The following is a 24,322-nucleotide window of genomic DNA, read 5'->3' on the forward strand; positions in this document are numbered from 1 at the left end:
GAACAATATGTGCTGTTTCACCAAAGGGCACGTACAAGATGGTGATTACGGATTTGAGTAATTCCAAAAATGTTAAGTCAAAATCTATATGTTTATGTCGTAAACTGCAACCAGTGGGACAATTCACAAGCCCCGAACAACCGATTACTTCCTCTAAATTCATATTGTTGATCCTTGCTTGTTTTGGTGATGATCACTGATTATTTCTATCGAATTAACGTGGGATTAAAGTGTTTTGAGTTTGTTTAAGTAAGCACGGACAACGGTAGAAGCTGTGTAGTTTGAATGCAGTCTACAATCTCACACTCCAAAATCCAAATTTTCCACCAACGGAAATCAGTTTGGGTGTGGCTCATCCTCTATTGCGACCACGAACAGATACATTTTGATAAAACAAGTGAAAAGGTCCACGTGATCTAACAGTGATGTTACAAGCTGTCAGTCTCGTAACCTTTTTAACCTTTAAAATCGACTTAAAAAAAATAGAAAGACGGTGACATTTTTAATACTTAGCCAGAGGACGAGCATTCTTATCATCACTCGTTGAAAAAGGAACAAGGGATTTGATGAATCGCGTTTTTCCCACTACCCTCTTTTCTGAGAAAGCGCTGGTATGGTTGAGAGAATTAAGGATTTATTGTTTGGAAGTAAACAATTATAGACTAGGGAAGTTATTTATAGACTAAAAGTTATTGAAACTATAGTAGTTATTACGTCTTCCTAAAGAACATGTGGACAAAGTGTGTTTTTCTTTTTTCTATTTTTTTAAATTTCCTTTTATTTCCATTGATGCTGAAGAAAGAAATGTTAATGTCGACAAAAATAAAATGGAATATTGGTAATTTTTAGAACCCGCATCATCCACAAGCTGACTGCTTCTTGTCTCCAACTCAGTTTTCATTTGACTTTCAAATTTTTGGTTTTACAAACTAATCGCCAATTTTTCCTCTTTTTTGTTGTTGTTATATATTAAATGTAAAACAACAATTTAAAGTGGACGCTCCCATACAGATATTTCCATTCTGAAGTACGCAGATCTCAATACTAAATCTTGATGTGTTTCGCTAAGCATTTGGACATTTTAACAAGTTGATTGTTTTTGATTCTCGTCAGCAGTTTACACAACATTGTAGTAATGTTTATAGAGAGAAAATTAATTTTGATCAGTTTTACCGAAGTGCCGTGTTTCCTTTGTTTTGAAACCACTAAGAAAGTTCATTGTAAAGTTCATTTTTCGGTGATATCACAGAACCTAAAAAAACTAGACGGACCGAACAACAGATTATACGTTCCAGAGATAAATAGTGAAGAATAAATATTCCGTTAGAGCACAAAGCAAACACATATTTATCAACAGAATCGACATGTGTGCCGGAAATGAAGTTATTTTGCGATACACAGAAAAATTGCTCACCGTCTTAAATTAACAATTTTTGCTGCAAGAAGGATAAAATAATTGACTACTAAGGGTAAAGGAGAAAGCTACAAAGCTATTACATTAAGTACCTGAATATTGATTGTCCCTTTACACTTTCAGAGCCTGATCACATTTATCCACATAAGCAGCAGAGAATAAATACACAGAAAAGTAAAGGTTTTTACAGCTGCTGTTAAGTGTTGTTTCAAATAAATTCAGAGTTAAGACAATAATTTTAATCGCGTGATGCGTTTAAGTCACGCGTTATAACAATTCGCTGAAAAACGTAACCTATGTTCTTCTTTAGGAAATTAAGACTGAAAAAGTCGTTGTCTTTATTCTTGGCTAGCCAGAACAATTAAAAAAAGAAAAGGGAAACAAATTTCCGCTATCAAACCTTTGCATTATTTTGCGCGCGTTAATTTATCGTTCGCCGACGTGACATTCCTGTCACACGAGGAAAATAAGCTTCACCAGCCAACCGAACAACCATAAGGACCATTTTTTACAAAGGGACGCTATCTGAATTTTCGCTATGCAGTCAGGAACCTCCACAACACGAATTTGAAAGCAACCCATTTTGTTCGTTGGCTTCAAAGGAAACTAATACTTGCAATTATTTTAAAAAATGCTTCGATATGGATTAGACATGAATAATAATTTTGAGGGCGACCTGCGAACAGACTCGGAAGATGAAGAAGAAGAAGAAATAAGCGATTTAAGTACAGTTAACCCAAGCTGGCAGGATGCGCCTCAGCATTTATGTAAATATCTTTACGCCTAGGCGTCCCAAGCTCACGTCAGGAGAAAAAGCAAGTGATTGATTCATGAAAGCGTCATGCGCTGTGTGACTCGGTGTTAAATTGAACGTTGAGAATTTGAACACGTTGTAAGGAATAATAGCGGAGCTCGCAGAGCGTAGCCCCATAATTATACAAAGTAGTAGTAACCCATCAAGCCGAAAAAAATTTGGATGTACGACCGTACGACCGTGCAAGGTGCAACTTTTAACATGCGTGGTCAACTGTACCGCGGGCACGCCAAGGCCACGGCTTTGTCCAGTAGTCCAGTGGTCAGTGCACTGGGCTCCGAATCGGACGACTCGTGTTCTAGTCCTGGCCGGGGCAAGGCGTTGTGCCCTTGAGACGTGCGGGAAAAAAAAAAAAAAAAGCGAGCTCCGCTTTTAGGCTTGGCTAAATCTATATATTATAGGGAACGAAATATGGTCGACTAACAACGAAATATATATTTCGAAACATTATTTTACGCGTAAAGTTGGTAGAATCTACTCAAATCTTGTGTGTCCGCTGTAGTTTCTGGCGTTCTCTGCCGTTTTAAGCTCGCTTTTCCCACTGTTATTCCTGTCAGAAGTGGAAGTCAACTTAATTTCGTTAGTTCGTGAAAAAATCGTTTGCTTTTTCGTGACGTGAGCTTGGGATGCCTGCTTTACGTTTAGCAGTGGACGCATTGTGAGGATTTGAGAGATAAAATAATTTTAATTTAGTTCTTAAATTAAAAATCTGAATAAGTTTTGAATTAAGAAAAAATACTTTCCTCGCTCTCATAGAGTTGGATTTTTAGGTTATTTACCAGGCTGTTTAGTTCGGTTTCGTTTATCTTCTCTAATTTCTATATAATCCTTTCCCAGTATAATTTCGCTCCGAACGCCGCAATTACAACGAAATTCCATATGCGTGACAGACAATGATAGAACTACATAATTTCGTAAATGTGTTAATTAACAAAATGAGGATGGTAAGAAAAATGCTCTACATTTTTCAAACAAAACGCGTATAATCAGTGACTTAATTCGTATTGACTACCAGCAGAAATGTAGCGAATTTCTTTGCAACAAAGTATAAACATTTAGCCTTAAATGTAATATTGTGCTCCATGATAAGGGTCTGGAGTTCACTGATTTTTTGTTTTATCTTCCTATTAGAATGAATGGACGGCCGATCGTTTCACGTTCTCGTTGATGTGGGATTTTCCTGACGGAAAATCTTGTCTTTTTTATACTTATTTTTAACTTTTGTGTCATAAGATTGCGAGTATTGAACTTGTGACGTTTATTTCCCTTTATCTTGATTGACAGTCGTTTCATTTTAATCTTTATGTAGTTTGCATGTTATTTTTTCAGACAGTAACAAATACAGAGAAGCTCATGCCATTAAAAGGAACGAATGCCATCCAAATTTCATTTGCATAAATAATCAGGGCTCATACAACTGCTCTTCAAATCCTAAACAGGTCTGGGATGACTTTACCTTTGAAGGTGTATGTTTAGTATCTGCCATTTATTTTCGCATTTTTTTAAGTGGGTATTACATATGCTTTGCTGCTAGATGGCCATTGTCGGCCATATTATTTGTTTGTTAGTTAAATATCCTAGTTGTACATTTAGTTTTTCTAGAGTTCTTCTTTTCATGCGCTATTTCTGAGAAAGAGAAAACTAATTTCAGAACCTGCCGTCCACAAAACTATCTGAGTTTGATTTCCAACACAGTCTCGCCGTACAAGTACGAGTTAAAACAAGTACCCACATAAGTACCAGTTAACCTTTTTTGGATTTCAATTATTGTTCTTTTAAGTACTAGTTCTAAAGCCAAGTTACTTTTTCTGCTTTCTACGCAAATACTGCGGTCTTTGTCTTGACATAGTTGTTTTTCTTTTTCCCAGTATTTCATCACCTTCAATTGAACAATGAACCGAGAGAGCTACACACTTAACAAACACTATCGAGAATAGGGTCAACATTTGGAAATTAAAGTATAAGATGTCTAGGGTTTATCATGAAAGTCCCGCCATGTCCCTGATACACATAATAAACTCTTTGCAATAGGATAAAATTAAAGAATATCTAATCGAAAGAAAACAATTCGAAGATTTCAGAACATTCGCACCGAACTTTTACATTTAATCAAAGAATAAATTTTTGACGCGAAATAATTTCAGATCTAAAGAAGTCATGGTCGAAGAAAGCTCAGAGAAATAACGCCTTGCAACGACAATTGCTTTATGAGAACTGTAAGTTTTCTGATGAAATTTTTTTCTTACCTTTGCAGGTATGTCCATCTCCAGAAAAATCGGCTCTGCAAGAGCAGCGATACGATCCCAGAGTGTTTTCCCAGTCAGCGTTCACATCACAAACACTAACGCAGGTATTACATTCGCCTGTAAATGAATGTACAAAGCGTTTAGAGCTACAATATACATTGATCATGAAGCACAGTTTTAAGCAAATTATTGTTCAGATCCTCTTTAATCAACTTATTCACCATTAAAAAAAGGCCTAGAGTGTGAGTGTCAAACAGCTTTATCGGGCAGGCTTTCCAAGAGTTTCTATGTATATCATTCCAATAACATATTGAGTCGTTGCATAAACAATGAGTTCACCTTACCTAGTAGGATGCAAACGAGTCAAGATTTATCAAATCCTAATTTGAAAAAAAAGGTTCCTATGAATATGCAATTCTCGCAGTCATCTATTGCCGTACATGGATTAAGATATAAAATATATAAATAAGAGAAAAGATAAGATTAAAAAAAAGATCTGCCATGTTTCGAAATGCGCGGGCGCTTATTCGTGGTTGATGCGATTTAAGTTAATTTTAGTCTCCTGCTGTTAGATTAAGAGCCAGCCATATACTCTGTAAGGGCTGACAAAAGAGTTCCTTCCTGCTTCATAACTAGTTTCCGAGGAAGAAATCCTAAACGACTAAGAACAATTTATCTTTTCTTTAACATAGTAAGTCTTTTCCTGGTGTACCAGGAAAAGACTTACTATGTGTGTTTCTACCAAACGATCAGACTTACAATCGACAACAAGATAGTATTGTACCTGACAGAAAAGCTTACCGTTAGCTTTTACGCCATGTACAATACTTTTTAGTGTATATCCATTCTGTTTAACTTTCTTCCTCTACCTACGGTTTTCATTTCACGGTGAGTCAACACAGGAGTGTCAGGTTTGATGAAATTCAGCCAGTGTTTGCCGCTGACCACCTGTCAACCTTCACTCGCCTTGATTTCCTTGCACGAGTCTGCAGACAGCTCTGGAATGGCACCGAGAATAGCTAGAAAATAAGAAAACGAGAAAGTACAGAGAAAAACGCGATGTCTTCCCCTTTAAGACAATTGGCCGAATCATTTTGCCTTAACGCCCACCTCTCTACGTATCTCGTCTGAAGTAATACCTCTCAGAGTTGGGTACAAAATCTTCAGGCCTGGCTTCCTTTATGCGATTGCTCAACTCACACTTTTCTTGGATGAACACATAGTTAAAACTTTGGCATCTGACGTCACGATAAGATTCCCGCAAACATTCATCACCGATTGCTCCTCCAGAGAAGGATCCGGAGTTTTCGCATGAATCCCGGTGATACTGAGTATTTACTGAATGAAACAATACCAACAGGATGAGGAAAACTGGCAAATGAAAGAACTCTTTGACCACCATTGAGGTTAATCTCACCAGAAATGAAACAATGAAATTGAATGGGCATAGTGACAAATATGCAGTCATCCACAAAAACACGGCGAAGAAGGTCATTGCGAATGGAGGGCACTTAACGCTTGGCTTTGTTTCAAACATATGACATATGGCACGCGGCACACACAACGTGAAATATGACACGCATTCATATTAACAGCATAATGCGAGGCGGTGTGCGTGAGATGTGGCACGGGTAAATGGGACACAGCTCCTAAAACAGTCCCATTGCGCGTTCTTCTTTCTGTACCATGACAATGTTTAAAAATTACAATTATTTTATTTAATAGAGACAGAGGTCGTCAGTCCTAATGCATGAAAAAAGGAGCAGAAAAATAGACATAAATTAAAGTAAATTCATTTATTTCCGATCCATTTCCTTCAGTAGCAGCAGCCATTTTGCTGATCCAAATAATCCACTTATTCTTTATAAAAAGAACACTGTGTTGGTCGCCCTTAGCGACGCTTCTAAAATTTCCAAAAATAATGCATTTCATAAAAATGAACACGACTTCTTTTCCACGTAATTTCTATCAGATAAAAATTAATTTTAAACAGCAGTTCATTTTCCCGATCTGAACGTAGAAGTTACTCTTACAGAACAGAGGGTTAGTAAAGATCCCCATAGTTTTTTCTTCTTGCTGGTTTATGCCATTATCTTTATTTCACACGTAGATTAGATCAACCAAGAAATATTAACATTAAACCAAGTTATGCTTTTCAGTGCTTCTCTCCTGGTGTTGAGAACTTTAATCTAGTTTGGTACTGGCAGTCAGTTATTTTTGAAAATGCCTGTGTGCAGTGTGAACAATGACATTCTCCTCATCATACATGTAACATTTATAATTCTTCAGATGTCAGATTTTTCGAGGTTGGCTTTGGATGTTTATGTTTTTTACAAGATATGGCTATAACATCAAGAAAATTCAGACCCAAACGGAACACAATAAACAAATGGTCAATGTCCGCAATCTGAAATTTAATGGGGTTTGAGAAAATCCTTTGTTTATTTGGTCAGTTCTACAATCTCGGGTTCATGTCAGGATAGAGATTCATACTGAGCTGAGACTACATGAGTGACTTTAGGGTTGGTGTTGACCTAATGCTATAAAGTAGGCTTGTATGCATCGGATGTTGCAATTTTCTGTCTGCTCAATCTGGTTTAAATCAACATTTTTCAAAACTTCTGTCATATCATAGAATCTGCTTCTGTCTGTGAATTAAACTCCTCCAGCCAAAGACAACGATTTCACAAAAATGAAGCATGGTGTTGGCAATACCGGCAGGTACATGCTCAAATGTACGAACTTAAGTAAAGATGCAACAAGACACTTTGGAATGGATTCTGACAACCCACATCATTAGGAATGGAAAAAAAAGAAAAGAAAGGAATTTGATAATTTCATTTTTCCATAGTATACTCACACTACTTGCTGCAACAACAAAAAAAAGAGAAAAAAAAAAGAGAGAAAACAAAGAGAAAACAAACAAACAAACAAACAAGATGTCAGATGATAATGTATTAGTAGTATAACATACACCTGTAGTTCAAGTAGTGGTGCAGTGTCCAGAAACATTCAATATATGCATGAAAATGTATTTGAGTTATGAAAAAAAAGGCGAAAAAATTATGTAATTATTAAGTTTAATACAATTTTTATTTACCCTGATAACGATTCCTCAAAAACTATCTTTAGTGCTGTATTGTTCTTTTTCTAATTCCATTTGATTATCTCACCAAATCCAAATTCCTGTGTTAGGCAATGATCAGCGTTAATTGATGATCTTACATTAAATTGTTTCCCAGCAACAAAAATCATTCCCAACAACCCTTGGGCCGATCGTACAAAATTGTACGACTCCGTTAACCTTTCGAAAATGCTCGTTTTACGTCCGATCGTTCTGAAATTCCGACTGTAGTATGTAGACATTCTAAGCCAATCACATGGGGAGTTTTAGCTCCCAATTATCAAACGTGACCTTAGCAGCCCCTTCCGAAAATTAGTTCCACACGATTTCAACGTGGGAAGATGGCATCCGATGCGAAGCGTCAGAAATACAGCGTAGCCGAGGCTTCAGAGGTGATTTTTGACGATGGAAGTGAGCATGGTGGTATGTCTAGTGGTGAGGAGTCCGAATTAGACAGAAAACTGGAAAATCTTAGCGAAGAATCGAGGTAAGTAATCAGTAAACATTCTTGCGATATTCAAATAGGTAAAGCATGTGGTCTTGAAACGGTGTAAAACCACACTTACTTTTACTTTTCGCGCTCGAATCCTTGTTTCTTTGCCTTAAGACAAACCTATAGATGTATATTTGTGAATGTAAAGCAATATGCACTGTGATCAAACATGATTTTAAAGCGACACAGTAAATAATTTTCAATGGAATTTTAGAACGCAACGCGCTAAATTATAAGCTGATCACAGATCGAATGACGCAGTGCGCAATCAAATCCTTTATTTGAAAACGATTATTGTATATATATGTATGGACCTCTATGTTAACTCATATGTTTTGTGTGTTTTGTTTTAGAGGTGGTTCTACTTGTTACATGCTGAAATTCACAAAACAGACAAATTATGCAAAAAAATATGCGTTGTGAAAATGTTTTTAGTGGAATGATGTAAAATGACAGTTTCGGGTTTCACTTCTGAATTGTTTTACTCTTGGAAAATACTGGTGGTGCATTACAAGTGAAAGGCTTTTGATATGTGTTGTGCTTTATTATTTTGAGGTTGATTATCTCTATTTATCCTTGTTTCAAGGTAAAATTTCAGAAATCCAACAAAGAAATTTACTATTTCATCTCTTCAGTGAATCGGTTTTTTTTTATTATTTCGTCTCTTCAGTGAATCGGAAGGAGACGTGGGAGAGGTTAGGGAGCATGAAGAAGATCCTGATTGGATTGAAGGAGAGGTTTCAGAGGTTAGTGAGATTGAGAGTGAGGGTGAGATGGAGAGTGAAGACACTGATGTTGGTGTTTCTGTTGATCCAGTGCCTTCCACATCCCATGCCACGGGTACGTTTTACAACCCTGCAAGGTCACGTTGTCCTCTCAGGGCTAAAAGGGAACCTGCCAGACGAGGTACCCATGGTGTTCGAGGTGCTAGAGTTTGTGCTTTAGTAGCTCGAGGGTCTACAAATGATCGTGGCGGTAGTAGAGCCACAAAACGTGCACCCCCAACCCCAGAGGACCCTTCCTCAGAGGATACTTATAAATCATATCATGATGAGGATGAGGGAAATCCCTGTGATCAGTTTCCACCCCCTCCCTTTACACCTGCACGTCCTCTTGGGATACAATTCGAAAAGCCTTTGCTCAGGGGTAGGATGAATACTGCTGTTGAGTTTTTTAAATTATTTTTTACTAAAGAACTGGTGAATAATATTGTTGAGCACACCAACAGCTATGCTGTTCAACACATTACTGAGGGTACCCATAGGAGTTATGCTCAAGCAGATGGATCATGGAAAGACACAACACCAGAGGAGATATACCGGTTGATAGCCCTTCTGATCTATTTTGGTTTAGTGAAAATAGGTATTACTATAAACAGGTATTGGAGTACCAAGACCCTCTACCATGGTTTATGGGCAAGATCCATCATGCCCAGAATACGATTTCAAGGGCTCATGGCCTTCTTGCATGTTGTAGATCCTGCATCTGAGACCCCCAGTAACAAGTTACGTAAAGTAGAGTCCCTTGTTAACTATTTTAAATCTAGATGTGTTGCTTTGTATCAGCCCAGAAAATATGTGGCCATCGATGAGCGTATGGTCAGGTCTCGTCACAGGTCTGGCGTCAGGCAGTACACGAAGGACAAACCAACTAAGTGGGGAATAAAACTGTGGGTACTCGCTGATAGTTCTAATGGTTATACTATAGACTTCAACATTTACATTGGAAAAGATGCTGCAAGAGGGATTAGTGAGTTTGGGCTTGGGCATGATGTTGTGGTAAGACTTATTAGTCCCTTCTATGATCAAGGTTATCACTTGTTTATTGACAATTTTTATACTTCATTCCATCTCATGAAGCATTTATTTCAGCATGGAGTCATTGCTACAGGTACCATTTTGGATACCAGGAAAGATTTCCCAGCAAATCTCAAGAAAGGAAGCAAATGGGGAAAGGGCAAAGCCAGGGGTAGTATGCGGTGGCAGAGGGATCCGCCCTGCTTAGTCTTGCAGTGGGTTGACAATAAAGTAGTATCTATGATCAGTACTTCTGGTAATGCTAATGACTCTGTTCAGATAAATCGTAAAATAAAATCTGATGGTGTGTGGAGCTCATTAGAGGTACCTCAGCCTCAGGTCTTTGCAATGTACAATCAGTATATGAATGCAGTGGATCGATCTGACCAGATTCTAGCCACCCACAATGTGCAACGCAAATGTATGAGGTGGTGGAAGACCTTAATTTTTCACCTTATTGACATTGGTGTTGTCAACAGTTTTATTCTTTTCAGAGAGCACCAGAGGAACAATCCAGATAATCCTGCCCTCAGAAGGACCTCAGAATATTCACTGGGTGACTTCAGGGAGGAGCTTATCCGTGGAATTTGTGGTTTTCTTGATTATGACAAACCCCCTGTGTCCACTGCAGGCAGACCCCCAAGACCAGCTCCCCAAACCAGCCAATTTGTGACAGAGCACATTCCACTTCAGGGTGAGCATAGGAGAAACTGTGTGGTCTGCTACAGGGAAGGTAGGGGTGAGGTAAAGGTGCAAACCTACTGCAGTGCGCCGCAGTGTGAGGGAAAGTATATGCATGTTGCTAAACAGAGAAACTGCTTTGCAGTATTTCATAGTGCAGAGTATCACCTTCCCAATCCTTGAACCTTGATTTCCTGTTTGCTCTGAAACCCTCCGTGTGTGTATGTTGTGTTTTACATGTACATAGGAAAACAAGATAGGAGAAAATAGGGGTAAAAAAAAATTTTGTTTTGTCATTGCTTATGCTTTAAACGTTGTGATGAATGCCTTTTATTATTTAGCTGTGGGGCCTGCCTAGAGTTGGCAAGGGTGAGATGAGGGTGCCCCACACCATTTTTATTATACCAGCATTTTCTTGAAGGTAAATACACACCACTGACAAACTACATGAGAGAAAAAAAAAATTCCATTTTATTAACTTCAATCAGTGTTTAACAGATTTTTGTAACACATTGCAGATTTATCACACCACTAAAACAACATGAGAGAAAAAAAAATTTCCATTTTATTAACTTCAATCAGTGTTCAACAGATTTTTGTAACACATTGCAGATTTGTTATTTTCCAACCAGTTTTTTATGGAGATGTTGCCCATTTAAAAAGGAACCTTTTTAGTTCATTTTTGCCCCATTACTTTATATCATTTGGGTATCACTTAATTCAAAGTTCAAATTTTGATGATATGGTATGCTAATTTGAAAGCATTCATTGAGGTGGTTTTTTTTCCTTGAAGAGGAAACATGCGTTTCAGGAAAGCTTATTTACTGCTGTTTCAAGTAAGGTATAGCTTACTTCCCTTGTGTAAATACTTGGTGAGGAAAAATTCTTCAATAATCTGGGTAAATTTTTATGGTTTTGGGTTACTGTTTGGAAAAAAAAGCTAATTAATTCTGTGTGTGTTCTTTTTCATCGAGATTCTCTGGATGTCTTTATCATAAGATAGGGAATATTTCATCTTGAATTGTTTCCTTGTAAATCCATTCCATTCAGGCCAAGGCTGTTTTAAAGTAAAAAGTTGCATGATAATTCATGCAAACTGTATGCTATTTTCTTAGCGTGATTTAAAATACATGGATTTTTGAAGGAAAAATATTTTTTTCCGCAAAACTTATTTCATCCTCTTTCACATGAGATACAGAACTACTCACTAGTGCAAATGCTGTTGACAAAACAAAAGAAAAAAGTTTGTTGTCTTTTGTTATTTTTTGGGATGTTGGGAATTTAATTTTAATTGTTTTAGTGTAGTATTAAGTGTTTTTGTAAAGGGTAGTTATTCATGAATAAATATAGGCATGCCTATTATCATTTTATATTTCCAAATCCTAATGTTACCTGTTTGACAGGAAAATTATGTTTCAAAAGAAAAAAACATACAACTCACGGCTTTCATCTTACTTGATGTCTAAAGTAATTTAAGATTTTGATGGACTGTAATGAAATCTATATTTTGCACAGAAACTTTGTAAATTTCTTGATTCCATATAGTTTTTCATCATCTGTCACTTTATATGAGCACCGAAAGTCAGCTTTAGTAATAACTTAATGCATGTGATTACTGCAATATCCATAATGAAATTTGTTAAAGAAAAAACAATTCATAGATACTTTCAGGCTTTCCTACAATTACTCCCCACCTCTCCCCCCTCCTCCATCCTTCTCCCATTAAAAAATGGTTATATCATTATCTGTTACTCAGGCATTAGTAGACCAATATATGATATATATAAATGTTATTAAATTATAAAGTGGTATGAAATACTTGAGATCTTCTTATCAGTGTTACTTTGAGACAACAATATTGTTAAAATGAAAGTTAGCAAAATATGTCTTTACAAAGTCTGTTAATATTTACTGGTTACAATAAGTGATAACATATATGTATTGCAGCCCTAATTATTGTGCAGTTATTGGAAAGATTTTTCACAAGGATCAATGGTTGTACTGTATTTAGCTCAATACTCAATCTCTCAAACTGCGTTGATCACAATTTTACTCAGTAATTTCACCTTGATTTTTACCATTGGGTGTTTCTTGGGTTTTATATCAGGCAGCACATAAAGTAAGTTCTGCATTAGCAGTCTGTTAACTATTTTTATCACAATGTAGTCTGATTACATATACAACAGCAACCGCATATAATTTTAGTAAGTTATTGGCTGTCACTAGATATGAAGGGTTTTAGAACAAATGTACTTCTTTCATTAGCTCTCACTCATGACCTATGAACTGTGTAACTTTTGATTGATGTTCTACTTTAAAGTTCTTTTGTTTAACCTCAAAAAAGTTTGAATTGTGCTGTTTCAGCGGATATTGATATTGGCTGCAACTGGAAAAATATCGTTTGCTCAACTGTCGTATGTATCGATAATCTAACTAACTCCAGATCCTTGCCCTTGGTTTTCATTCTTGCACTGTGTATTAGGATACATGTATACACTATTCACAACTTGGCTGCCATAGGATGACTTCAATAATTGCTGAAACAACACATGTCAATATTACTTTACTTTAAGAAACTAGGAAGAGAAGTAGGTCTCACCGTTTTGCAACCTGGTTTAGACGAGTTATTACTTGGTAAAGAATTGTGAATATTTTATTAACTTACGGTAGTGGTGCCAATAAATTACGTTTCGGAGATAAAAATGTTTATCCATGTGATGCTGTTGCAATATATCCGCATTATATGTTTATCCATCAGTTGCAGGCGAAGCAAATACACGAGTAACTATTTTCCCTCCTGCAGTATTCTGCCATATTGGAAAGTTCACTTTCGCAACCATGGTTATAGACACACCTCCGTCACACCTCTTTATTGCTCCAGTCAGAGCCTGCGTGTAGCTTTCCCAGAATGCCCCTGCAATCGTAAATTAGTTCATCTTCACTTCATATTTCCATGTGAAACACAAATGCCCCGTTTTACTCCTTCCAGTAGCCGTAAGAGTTCTATTTTGTATTCGAAATCTTGAGCTAGCCTTTCGTAGGGTGGAGTTTTTCTTGCAAGTCTTTACAACCGACTTTAACTCCTTCAGAAGAGGTAAGAACAGAGAAATTCGCCGCTTGGTCAGCGAGGAGTCGTGTGAAAATTATTCCTTTCGTTGCTCTGGTCAGTTAGCCTCTTTTTTTTTTTTTTGGTGACTGACGCGTATTGCTAAATACTGTTAACGACGATGAAAAAAGTTGCTATTTAAATGATTTGCCCTTGATACCAATTTATATGTGAATTCCTGGAACTGTCGTGTAGTAATCCTTTCGTGTTTTCGCGATCTATGGCCTCCAACAATTCAATGAGGAACAAAGTTATAGTGGAAACTGTGAGATAGCCGTTTTGAGGTGTGCAGTTAGGCAGTACAATGTACTACAGACGCTGCCCCACAAGTAAGTGGCACCGATGCATAAATCAGCCTGTGTGGTGGAATGTCCATAGGCATTCTCCCTTGACATGTGTATGATGGTTGATGGCTTTCAATTCTATTGAGATTTATCCAAGCCAGGCCTTCCTGGTGAAAGATTTAGAATAAGTGACTGAATTAGTTATCAATTGTTTACTCTAAGATTCCCACAATTCTGCACAATGCTGGGTTTGGTGATAAGTTATATCCACACCACTATTACCATTTTTTAACAGTTAGGAAAATCAATTTTAATTTGCATTACTATATGGCAAGGTAATTTAGAGGTAAATACCAGCACTGATTTGGTTCTTACTTGTTTGTTACTTTTCCTTGTACACCATTTCCACTGAAATGATCATAACCCGTGTATTTTTGTTTTGAAAGGCACCAACTTTAAAATTAAAAAGTTTAGTTCAAGTGCAATACAATGAATCACTTGCTAACTTTGCTTGCTCGAGTTCTACTGAGGAATATTGGCCATCAGTTTTTTTTGTAAGGACCTCAGGAAAATGTTCTCTAGTATGGCCCTCAGGCTTGGGAAGAAGTTATTATTTGTGGTTATAGCTGAATTCATCTGCTGCAATGACATTTAGAAAATGATTGAGAGAAAGTTGATTTTATTTTAATATTTTTAATAACAATTTAAGGTGACGTAATGGGCATGGCCACCACATCCACTGCCCAGGCCAATGCCACCATGCCCCTCTCTTCCTCCTCTTTGGCCTCTCTTTCTGCTGTTGAAACATTTTTTTTATTTCTTTGAGAGAAAAGAAAAGAAAAAAATTAAAAGTTGTGATACGACAATGCTCTTACAAGGAGATGTTACCCAACTGACAACTATACTCACAAGATCTAACTAATTAACCCTAATACATAAGATCTCTATTTGTATTATCATAGATTTTTATCTTTTCTACAATGCTTGCATTCTGCAACTTTTGATGTAATTGGAAATAAAATAGTCTTTGTAAATGTGTATGTATTGGAAACCATTGTAATGAACCTTCAAGGGGGTTTTTTTTTGTTCTAATGTGTCACACTGAACAATACTTTAGACATGAATTTTTCTTCAAGCAAGGCCAGTCAGGACAATTGGTACAGAGAGCAAAGTCAGAAAAAGCAAACTATAAATGACCACATACATTTTATTAACTGCTTTTTATCTAGTTGATGATGCCTTTCATACAACAATTTCATTGTTTAGACTTACATAATTATATGTAGATGTCACTGACACATTGTCTTTAAATTCCAGTGCTAGCAACAGTTTTGATGTGCAGTATAATGTATATTGAAATGATCTGAAAGTACAATTTTGGAGGTACTTGTGTAATGGACACAATGCCACACATGTCTGATTCACACAGTTTCAGTGAGTATTAGAATGCATTGTACACAAGTGTGATATATATAATTAATGCTCTGTTTGTTTCGTGTTGATAAAATAAAATACACATCTACAGAGTGCATAGATCTTGTCATTTAAAGATATTACAAATTTCTTTGATGCAAAATGCTGTATAAAATATTAATGTTGTATGAACTGATGGTGATTCTTGTCTCTTTGTTTCCAGATTGGTGCTAAAATATGCAAAAGGACAAGTATATCAGCTTGTAAGCATCATGCTCATAACTTTGTGTAAATTAGCTTAGGAAAGTGTTAAAAATGGTATGTTTGAGGTAAAATATTGATTTGATGCAAAACACAATCAGTAATCTTTGGTTTTATGATTTCCTAAGGTAATGACATCCATAAAGACACATATGTATTATTGATTTTAACAATGCTTCAAATAGATGCCTAAAGTGGGTTCTTTCACTGATGGTATTTTTTGATAGACATACATTTTAATTCGCAGTCTTAACTTTTACAAAAAGGAACATTGAGTATTGAAAGCCCTAATAATACCATCATCATACAGAAAAGAATGTGGTAGCTTAATTCTTTTTAACCACTTGTTAAATTAATGTAAGTATAAGTTATTTAGGATACAAACAGATCTAAAGCTTGTAGTATTTATGACTTCTAGGTGTCTAGATATTAATACATAATACGATATGCCACCTGAGTTGTATAGTAGCAACTGTTAGTGTGATCCATGATTCCCTTCAAAGTCCACAGTATTAACTAAAAAATTAATGACTTTGTATAAGGTAAGTTTTCTATTGGGTATTTCTCTCGTGATTGTGGAGTTCAATTACATAGTCTAAAATTAAATTTAATTTTATTGTCATGGTGTTGCAGGGACACACATATGATTGAAAAATTATAGATTTTTAATGCAAGATGGCTGTTTACTGGGTACATCTTCTCTTGCAGTTTCTTATTTCAATTACAAATCAATGAAAACAAGAGAAACATTTATAGCCACAAACAAATTAAAATTGACTTGTGTAGAATCATTAAGTTTAAAAGTGTTGGGACATTTATTGAACTTTATCACATGGAAAGAAAAAGATCACATCACACAAGAGGGAAATGCTAAGATTCAGCCAAGTTATGCCTTCCAGTGCTTCTCTTCTGGTGTTAAGATAAGAATTTAAATCCAGTTTGGGACTGGCAGTCAGCAATTTTGAAAACACCTGTGTGCAGTGTGAACAATGACATTCTCCTCACCATACAAACATGTGGCATTTATAATTCATTAGATGTCAGATTTTTCAAGGTTGGCTTTGGATGGTTATGTTTTTACAAGATATAGCTATAACATGTAGAAAATTCAGACCCAAATGGAACACAACAAAGAAATGGTCATTGTCCACTATCTAAAATTTAATGAGGTTTGAGAAAATCCTTTGGTTATTTGGTCAATTCTAGAACCTAGGATTCATGTCAGGATAGAGGTAAGTTTACAAGATTCATTCTGAGATGAGACTACATGAGTGACTTTAGGGTTGGTGTTCACTTATTGTTATAAAGCAGGCTTGGATGGATTGGATGTTGCAATTTTATGGCTGCTCAATCTGGTTTAAATCAACATTTTTCAAAAATTCTGTCATATCACAGAATCTGCTTCTGTCTGTGAATTCAACTCCTTCAGCCAAAGATAATGATTTACCAAAAATGAAGCATGGTGTTGGAAATACCGGCAGGTACATGCTCAAATGTAAGAACTTACATTAAGATGCAACAATGGATTCTGACCACCTCGGTCAATGAGAATGAAAAATAAACAAAGTATTTGATATATCCATGGTATACTCAAACTACCTGTTGCATGAAGTGTTGTCTGCTTGAAAAGGAAACTAGATGGATGACATACACCTGTAGTTTAAGTAGTGGTGCAGTGTCTAGAAACATTCAATATGTATGCATGAAAATGTATTTGAGTCCAAGAAAAATAAATAAGAGAAAATTATGTTATTGTTAAGTTTAATACATTTTGTATTTACACCAGTAACAATTCTTCAAAGGTTCTCTTTAGTGCTGTATTGTTCTTTCCTAATTCCATTTGGTTATCTTGCTGAATCCAAATTCCTCCTTTAGGTAATGGATTAGTGTTAATTGATGATCTTGCATTAAATTCTATGTTAGGGGAAAATTGGTAAGACTAGTAATTACAATTGTTTTAGTGCAGCAGTAAATGTTTTTGTAAAGGGTAGTTTATTATGAATAAATATAGGCATGCATATTATCGTTTTATATTTCCAAATTCTAGTGATACCTGTTTGAAGGGAAAATTGTGTTTCAAAAGTTTGGCTGACATACAACTCACCTCTTTCATCTTACATGATGTTTCAACCAATTTAAGATAATGATGGATTGTAATGAAATCTGTATTTTGCACTGAAACTTGGTAAAGAATTGTGAATATTTTATTTACTTACCGTAGTGGTGCCAATAAATTAAGTTTCGCAGATAAAAATGTTTACCAATGTGATGCTCTTGCAATATATCCGCATTATATGTTTATCCATCAGTTGCAGGCGAAGCAAATACACGAGTAAATATTTTCCCTCCTGCAGTATTCTGCCATATTGGAAAGTTCAGGTTCGTAACCATGGTTATGGACACACCTTCGTCACACCTCTTTATTGCTCCAATCAGAGCTTGCGTGTAGCTTTCCCAGAATGCCCCTGCAATCGTAACGCCATTAGTTCATCATCTCATCAAATTCTTAAGTGGAACGCAGAAGTTTGTTTTTCTCCTTTCAATAACCGTGGAAATTCTATTTTGTATTCGAGATCTTGAGCTAGCCTTTCGTAGGGTGAAGTTTTTCTTGCAAGTCTTTACGACTGACTTTAACTCATTCAGAAGTGGTAAGTACAAAGTAATTCGCAGCTTGGTCAGCGAGGAGTCGTATGAAAATTATTCCTTTCGTTGCTCTGGTCAGTTAGCCTCTCTTCCTTTTTTTTGTTACTGACGCGTATTGATAAAGACTGTTAGCGACGATGTCAAAATACCTTATTTAAATGATTTTCCTTTAATACTAATTTGTATGTTAATTATTGGAACTGTCTTTTAGTGATCGTTCCATATTTTCGCTCTCTTGGGCTTTCAACAATTCAATAAGGAACAAAGTTATTGTGGAAACTGAGATAGCTGGTTTGAGGAGTGCTGTTCGTCAGTACAATGTAATACAAACGCTACTTTACAAGTCAGTGGCACCGATGCATAAATCAGCCCATGTGGTGGAATGTCCATCATAGTTAGGAAAATTAACTTTAATTCGCATTACTATATGGCAAGGTAGTCTTGAGGTAAATACCAGCACTGATTTGGTTCTTACTTGTTCAGTACTTTTCCATGCAGACCGTTTCCACTGAAACGATCATAACCCATGTATTTTTGTTTTGAAAGGTACCAAACTTAGAATTAAAAAGTTCAGTCCAAGTGCAAGATAATGAATCACTTGCTAACTTTGCTTGCTCAAGTTCTACTGAGGAATATTGGCCATCAGTTGTTTTTGTAAGGACCTCAATAAAATAATCTCTTGTATGGCCCTCAGGTTGGTTAGAAGTTATGAATTGCAGTTATAGGGGAATTCATCTGCTGCAATGACAGTTGAAATGAACAAGAGACAGTTGATTTCATTTTGATATTAAAAAAAAAAAATTTAAGGTGATGTGGTGGACATGGCCCTCAGGGAGAGGGGAGAGGCATACTCCTTGTAGGAGTGGCCTCTCCCTCTGCAGTTCAAACATTTGTTTTTTCTTTGAGAGAAAATTAAAAGAAAAAAATAATTAAAAATTGTGATGACTGAAGGCCCTTACAAGGAGATGATACCCAACTGACAACTATACTTGCAAGATCTAAATTTATAACCCTATTACCCTAAAATCCCTGTTTGTAATATCATCGATCTTTATCTTTCCTACAATGCCTGCATACTGCAGCTTTTGTTGGAATTGAAATAAAATAGTCTTCTCATATGTGTTGTGTGTGTATGTTTTGGAAACAGCTACAATGGACCTTCAAGGGGTTTTTATTTTATCTATATTTAATTTCAATTTCTTTTTCAATGGTCAAAAATAATCAAAGTATTACCTTTCTTCTTCCTCTGTATTCAATATTTAAGAAATGATCTTAATCCTCTATTTTAGAATTTTTGAGAAATGGAATTTACTTGAATACAAATAGGGATTTACACTGTTTAGAAGTATCATTTGTGGCTCTAACTGAACGAACGATGTATTTTCACAGTTGTTAGCTCCCGATCTCTGTTGGACAGTAAGAAACAAACTTAGTTTGTTTGAAATGAAAACCTCATACCATGGAGAGTGCTTGAACAGTTTTATCCACTTGTTGCATTGATGAAGAAAACTCATTAGCTCACTGCACTCACCCATTTACTTATTTTCTTTGTTGATGAAATTGAACTCATTTGTGCACACTTTCCATGGAATAATCTCTATTTGTTACTGATTGAAAAATATTTCTTGGGCCCCATATTGTTCTTAAAGTTGATTCCTTTCTTCATGAGCATTATAAATTTAAGATTTTCTGAATTCTGTGGAAAATGACATTTAAAACAAATGTTAGCCAAGGTTATTAAAATGTCAGTTTACAATTTACTTTACCATTCCACTTCTTCCACCCCTTCGCTTTTCTATAATTTTTCTTGTCCACATCTCTTTTAAGAAAAAAGAATCCTCCAAATTCAAGTGCACCAGTGGTTCATTCTTCTGAATGTCAGGGGTTATTCCAGTCAATGGAAACAAAGAATACTTGCTTTCTTTAAGCTTCTCAATATTGGCAAGTAGTTTAGCATGGTCTAAAAAAAAACAACAACTTGGCAATGATTTTTGGTTGAGTATTAGAACAATCTTAAGCATATTCTCAGTGCTACTAAAGAATAAACTGTAGGGTTGTCAGTTGAGTGATTAATCAACTCTCTGATCCTGGAAGTGACAAGGCGGCACCATGATATAATGTAGTTGGCTGTTAGAGGAGACCAGCTGGAACAAATTTGAACGTGGTGATTTTTTACTTGTCATGGACAGCTCTATTTATATTTTTGATTGAGCCTTAATAATCTAATATCACTAGGGTTTGGCAACTCGACCTTGGTCTTGATTTTGGTTTGAGAATTACGAATAAAAAATAGAAACAAACAAATGTACACTTCAAGGTTAGAGAGCATCACAGTCCCAATATTGTTTCGAATTTATTTCTTTGTATTTTTTTATTGTGTATTTTCATTTTCAGTAAATCAAACTAAGGGCAAAAGGATGCCCATTGCCAAATTTTCAACTCAGCAGAAGACAATTCTTGAACAGTTTAGGTTACTCTCTGTAATCCCAAAGGGCAGCAGCAAACACATTTAATACTTTATATTCACACCACTACTTCTTGAAGGGCTGGCAGAAAAATAAAAATCTTTCATTTGTTTGTTGAGTTCTGGACTTCTCTTTTCAGGCTACATTCGGAGTATCCCTTTGAATAGAGCTCTTAGGGTCTACCAGAAATATTACAGGAGATTACACCACCATAATGTGCTCTAACAGCTGACATGAAGCTGATCTCTGGTGGCACTTTCATCACACCTTTATCACACTGTGATTATTTGATAAGCTGTCATTGCAAACATTTTGACTTTTCCATCGATTTTTTTTTCTGATCACTTGAGTTTTCTTTTTCTTTTTCTTGTTAATTCCTGCACCAAACACCCCCTTCACCACTTAATTTATTCACAAGTGGCAGCATGCCGGAGAAAAAGCAAAACAAAACAAGACAAACATTAAAAAAAGAATCTGAAGATGAATTCGTCCTGAAGAATTCATTTTAAGCAAATACACGTGATCGCTATTTTACCGAAGGGAAAAAAACCTTTGCAAATCGGGAGTATTACGTAGTATGCTCTATGAATTAAATTAGCAAACCAAACCTCACGCGCCTTTGATATTAGTCTTTCATTCTAGGTTTAACATAACTTTCAGATGGGGCAATTTTTCAGGGGTAGATCATTACGAGCAATGCTCAGAAAAAGAATTGCAGGTTTAGTTTTCTTGAAAACACTTCTTGGTCATTTTGGGTCTTTGTTTCCAGTGTCAAATCAAAAGCACTTCAGGGAATCAAACCTAAAATACTTCAGAACTATTCACCGAAGTGGCAACGATTACCAAATGTTCAGGGGCAAATCCAGCGTAAGTTGCTCGGAGGTGGATAGCAAAAGATAATCGGCGTTTCAGTAGCCAATCAGGGCACGCATTCATCTTTTTGTGCTATATTGTCTTATTATTTTAATATATACTGAGATAGCTATTCATCTCAGCTCACTAAATATCCAGCACCGACATGAATTAGTTAATTATCCAACGTTTCTCAGCACTGAAGGTAATTATGGGAAACATATATTGCCAACTGTTAAGAAACCTTTTGGTTGGGGACTAGCTGAACTACCAAACAAAATGAACTGGAACTGTTAAATCACACTTGTTTAATAGCTTGGATTGTAGTACAACTTGTTAGGCTTAACTTGAGAACTTAACTGTTCAGCTGGTAACTGTACCACAGCCTACGTACTTTCAAAGTGACCGGGCAAGAACTGACAAGAGACTGACAGTAGGTCATCAAACTATCAACTGTTCTTAATTTATGCTTAAGTAATGCCTTGGATAGTAGGTTATAACCAAACTGCGCTTGTGCAAAGAGATGATCAGCATACGGACCTAAGTTCAGATGCACATGGTCATAACATTTTTCATGTTAAAAGTTTTGTTGTCCTATGCAGGTTTCCTGGCCAAAATAATCCAACGTGAGCCATATAAAAACTGGTAGATACAACTTTAACGAAATTCAATTAACTGTAACATGAATTCGTTTACAGAAACACAGTTTAACCCTTTCGCTCCCAAGATCTAATCAGAAATTCTCCTTACTCTCAGTCATTCAATTCTTATGATGTTACTTTGGAAAATTTGGTATTGGATCAATTAACAATCCCTTCATTGATATTTTTCTTTAAACTCATTACTTGTCTGCTTGATGTTGTATTGATATTGTAAGGAGAAATTTTGTCCTGGTCACTCATGGGAGTCAAAGGGCTAAATGTAAATGTAACAAGAGCAATCAATTCGTATTTGGAGAAGGGCCTACCGATGGTAGTGCCTACTTTCCATAAGTTAACTGGAAACTAGTTAGTAATTCAGTCACACTGGTGGCATAATATTTTCTAAGTTGTGAAAAATAGCCACAAATATTATTAGCTGAAGAGCATTGGTTTGGCATGGCTTCAGCACAAGTGGCAAAAAAAAATTAAAAACATCAGGTCATGGCGCTAAATCAGTCATTCTAGAAATTCCAGGAAGCAATAGATTGTGAAAGACTAGTATTAGGTCAAAACGGTGAAGACCGAAAATAATGACTCGGCTTCTTAGTTGAAAGCACCTCCAAGAAGGGAAGATTATACTATAAAAACAAATCAGTTTTAGCATATCTATGAATTCGAAGAAGGTAATTTCCGTTTGCGCTAAAACCATACCAGAAACTGATCCCCAAATTACTGCATTTAAATAAGTTATTCCACGCGTATATACCTAAAAGCCAATCTTGAATTCAAAGCACTTCGTGAGGTACAATACTTATACATTTGCGCGCTAACAATACTTATACATTTGCGCGCTAAAATAAACACGAGCAATCATTCAACTACTTGTTTGATATCAACAGTCACCTTATACAGCACCTGCCTATGAAAACGCTGTACGAGAATATTTTAAGTGAACTTAAACAACTTCAAAAACAAAATATCAATCCAATTAAATTATAATAAGCTAAGTCAAATTAGTTCAACAGAGCCCGTGATCTTATTCTTTAACACTATGCAAAGTTGGCTCCCCATTCTTGCTTTTGAACCCGCTGAGCTGCAACATCGGCGCGGAAGGAGAATCTTTCAAAGTTACTTATTATTTCTGAGTGAAAAATGTAAACTAATATTTCCCTGCCCCGATCTAGGACGGTTCTCTTTCTATATCGAACAGGACACCGAAACTAACCACACTCAAGGCCTACAGTGGTTTCACAGTTCTCCTTACTGAAAATGTGACATCTCAAAACTACGCATGCTTCTTACAGAGATTTGAGTATAATTAAAAAGAGCTAGGCTCTTTGCCCAAATTGGTAAATGAAATTCCATCAAGTCTATTACCGTAACTAAAGGGCTCTAAAAAAAGATTACTTGGTGAGGGGGGCCCCCTTCCCCCCTACTCCGCCGCCTGTGTAGTGTCCATATTTTTGAAACTCAAAACTCGTGTCTTATTTGTTCTTCAATTTAATACCAATATATTTGTTCATTTAAATCGTGTATATGGGCGCTATCAAGTCGATTTACAAATTCGATAAGTTACAACATATAAAGTCAAACCAGTGACTATGGTTTGATACGATTTGGGATACGGTGGGCGGATATAAAAAAGTTTCCGCCGACTAACATTTTTTTTTCGCTACGCAAAGAGAGCCAGATTATTTCCAAACTCCCAAATTTTGTTTCATTTCATGCTGTTTGAAATATAAGACAGTACCGTCTATCCCATTGAAAGGGTTTGTCATAACAAGACCCATTCCAATTACGGCCAATTACGATTCTAGATTGCATTCATCTTCTTCGAGCGGCAACCATCTATGCATAGAAAAAGAACATCACCATTAAAAACTTCGTGTATTTTGACAAATAAAGGAAATCATGATACAGTTTGTTTAAAAACTCTGACTGTCCACTTTACTTTTTCTTGTTTAATTAATTTTTTTCGGTTGGCTCAAGTACTTTTCGTGGAGCATAAACAGTAGCTAAGAAAGTCAACAATTACCATCCACAATGTGTCTAAAGCTTCTAACAGACTACGTTGTGTTATCTTCTTGAC

The 24,322-nt window shown here is 36.1% G+C and overlaps 3 protein-coding genes across 8 annotated transcripts in view; 1 reads left to right on the forward strand and 2 right to left on the reverse strand.

Annotated features, from left to right (window-relative positions):
• The window catches only part of LOC131778255 (uncharacterized), a 30,905-nt gene extending 29,319 nt beyond the window's left edge, over nucleotides 1-1,586 (reverse strand). Inside the window, exon 1 of the mRNA XM_066166447.1 lies at nucleotides 1,507-1,586. The gene's annotated coding sequence lies outside the window, so the exon portion shown is untranslated. The remainder of the gene's footprint in view (nucleotides 1-1,506) is intronic.
• A 6,210-nt stretch (nucleotides 1,587-7,796) lies between these two features.
• LOC131791959 (piggyBac transposable element-derived protein 4) lies at nucleotides 7,797-16,954 on the forward strand. Of its 4 annotated transcripts, XM_066167180.1 has the most exons (5): nucleotides 7,797-8,085; nucleotides 8,762-10,581; nucleotides 10,910-13,662; nucleotides 15,276-15,392; nucleotides 15,595-16,954. In XM_066167180.1, the coding sequence occupies exons 1-3, from the start codon at nucleotides 7,940-7,942 to the stop codon at nucleotides 10,924-10,926; spliced, it is 1,983 nt and encodes a 660-aa protein (XP_066023277.1). In that variant the 5' UTR covers nucleotides 7,797-7,939; the 3' UTR covers nucleotides 10,927-13,662; nucleotides 15,276-15,392; nucleotides 15,595-16,954. The 4 variants fall into 4 exon arrangements, with proteins under 4 accessions (XP_066023277.1, XP_066023275.1, XP_066023274.1 ...); XM_066167178.1 differs by having other exon boundaries at nucleotides 7,798-8,085; nucleotides 8,762-13,731; XM_066167177.1 differs by having other exon boundaries at nucleotides 7,798-8,085; nucleotides 8,762-13,662.
• A 4,931-nt stretch (nucleotides 16,955-21,885) lies between these two features.
• The window catches only part of LOC131791961 (tetratricopeptide repeat protein 28), a 166,647-nt gene continuing 164,210 nt past the window's right edge, over nucleotides 21,886-24,322 (reverse strand). For all 3 annotated transcript variants that reach the window (XM_066167157.1, XM_066167156.1, XM_066167158.1), the window contains one exon: nucleotides 21,886-24,081. The gene's annotated coding sequence lies outside the window, so the exon portion shown is untranslated. The remainder of the gene's footprint in view (nucleotides 24,082-24,322) is intronic.

Source organism: Pocillopora verrucosa, chromosome 5, assembly GCF_036669915.1.
Source record: "Pocillopora verrucosa isolate sample1 chromosome 5, ASM3666991v2, whole genome shotgun sequence".
In the NCBI taxonomy this organism is placed as follows: Eukaryota; Metazoa; Cnidaria; class Anthozoa; order Scleractinia; family Pocilloporidae; genus Pocillopora; species Pocillopora verrucosa.

Coding starts and splice junctions, on each gene's coding strand:
- LOC131791959 (XM_066167178.1), top strand. CDS start 7,940: ATGGCATCCGATGCGAAGCGTCAGAAATACAGCGTAGCCGAGGCTTCA. Junction 8,086..8,761: donor AATCTTAGCGAAGAATCGAG/GTAAGTAATCAG, acceptor TCGTCTCTTCAG/TGAATCGGAAGGAGACGTGG.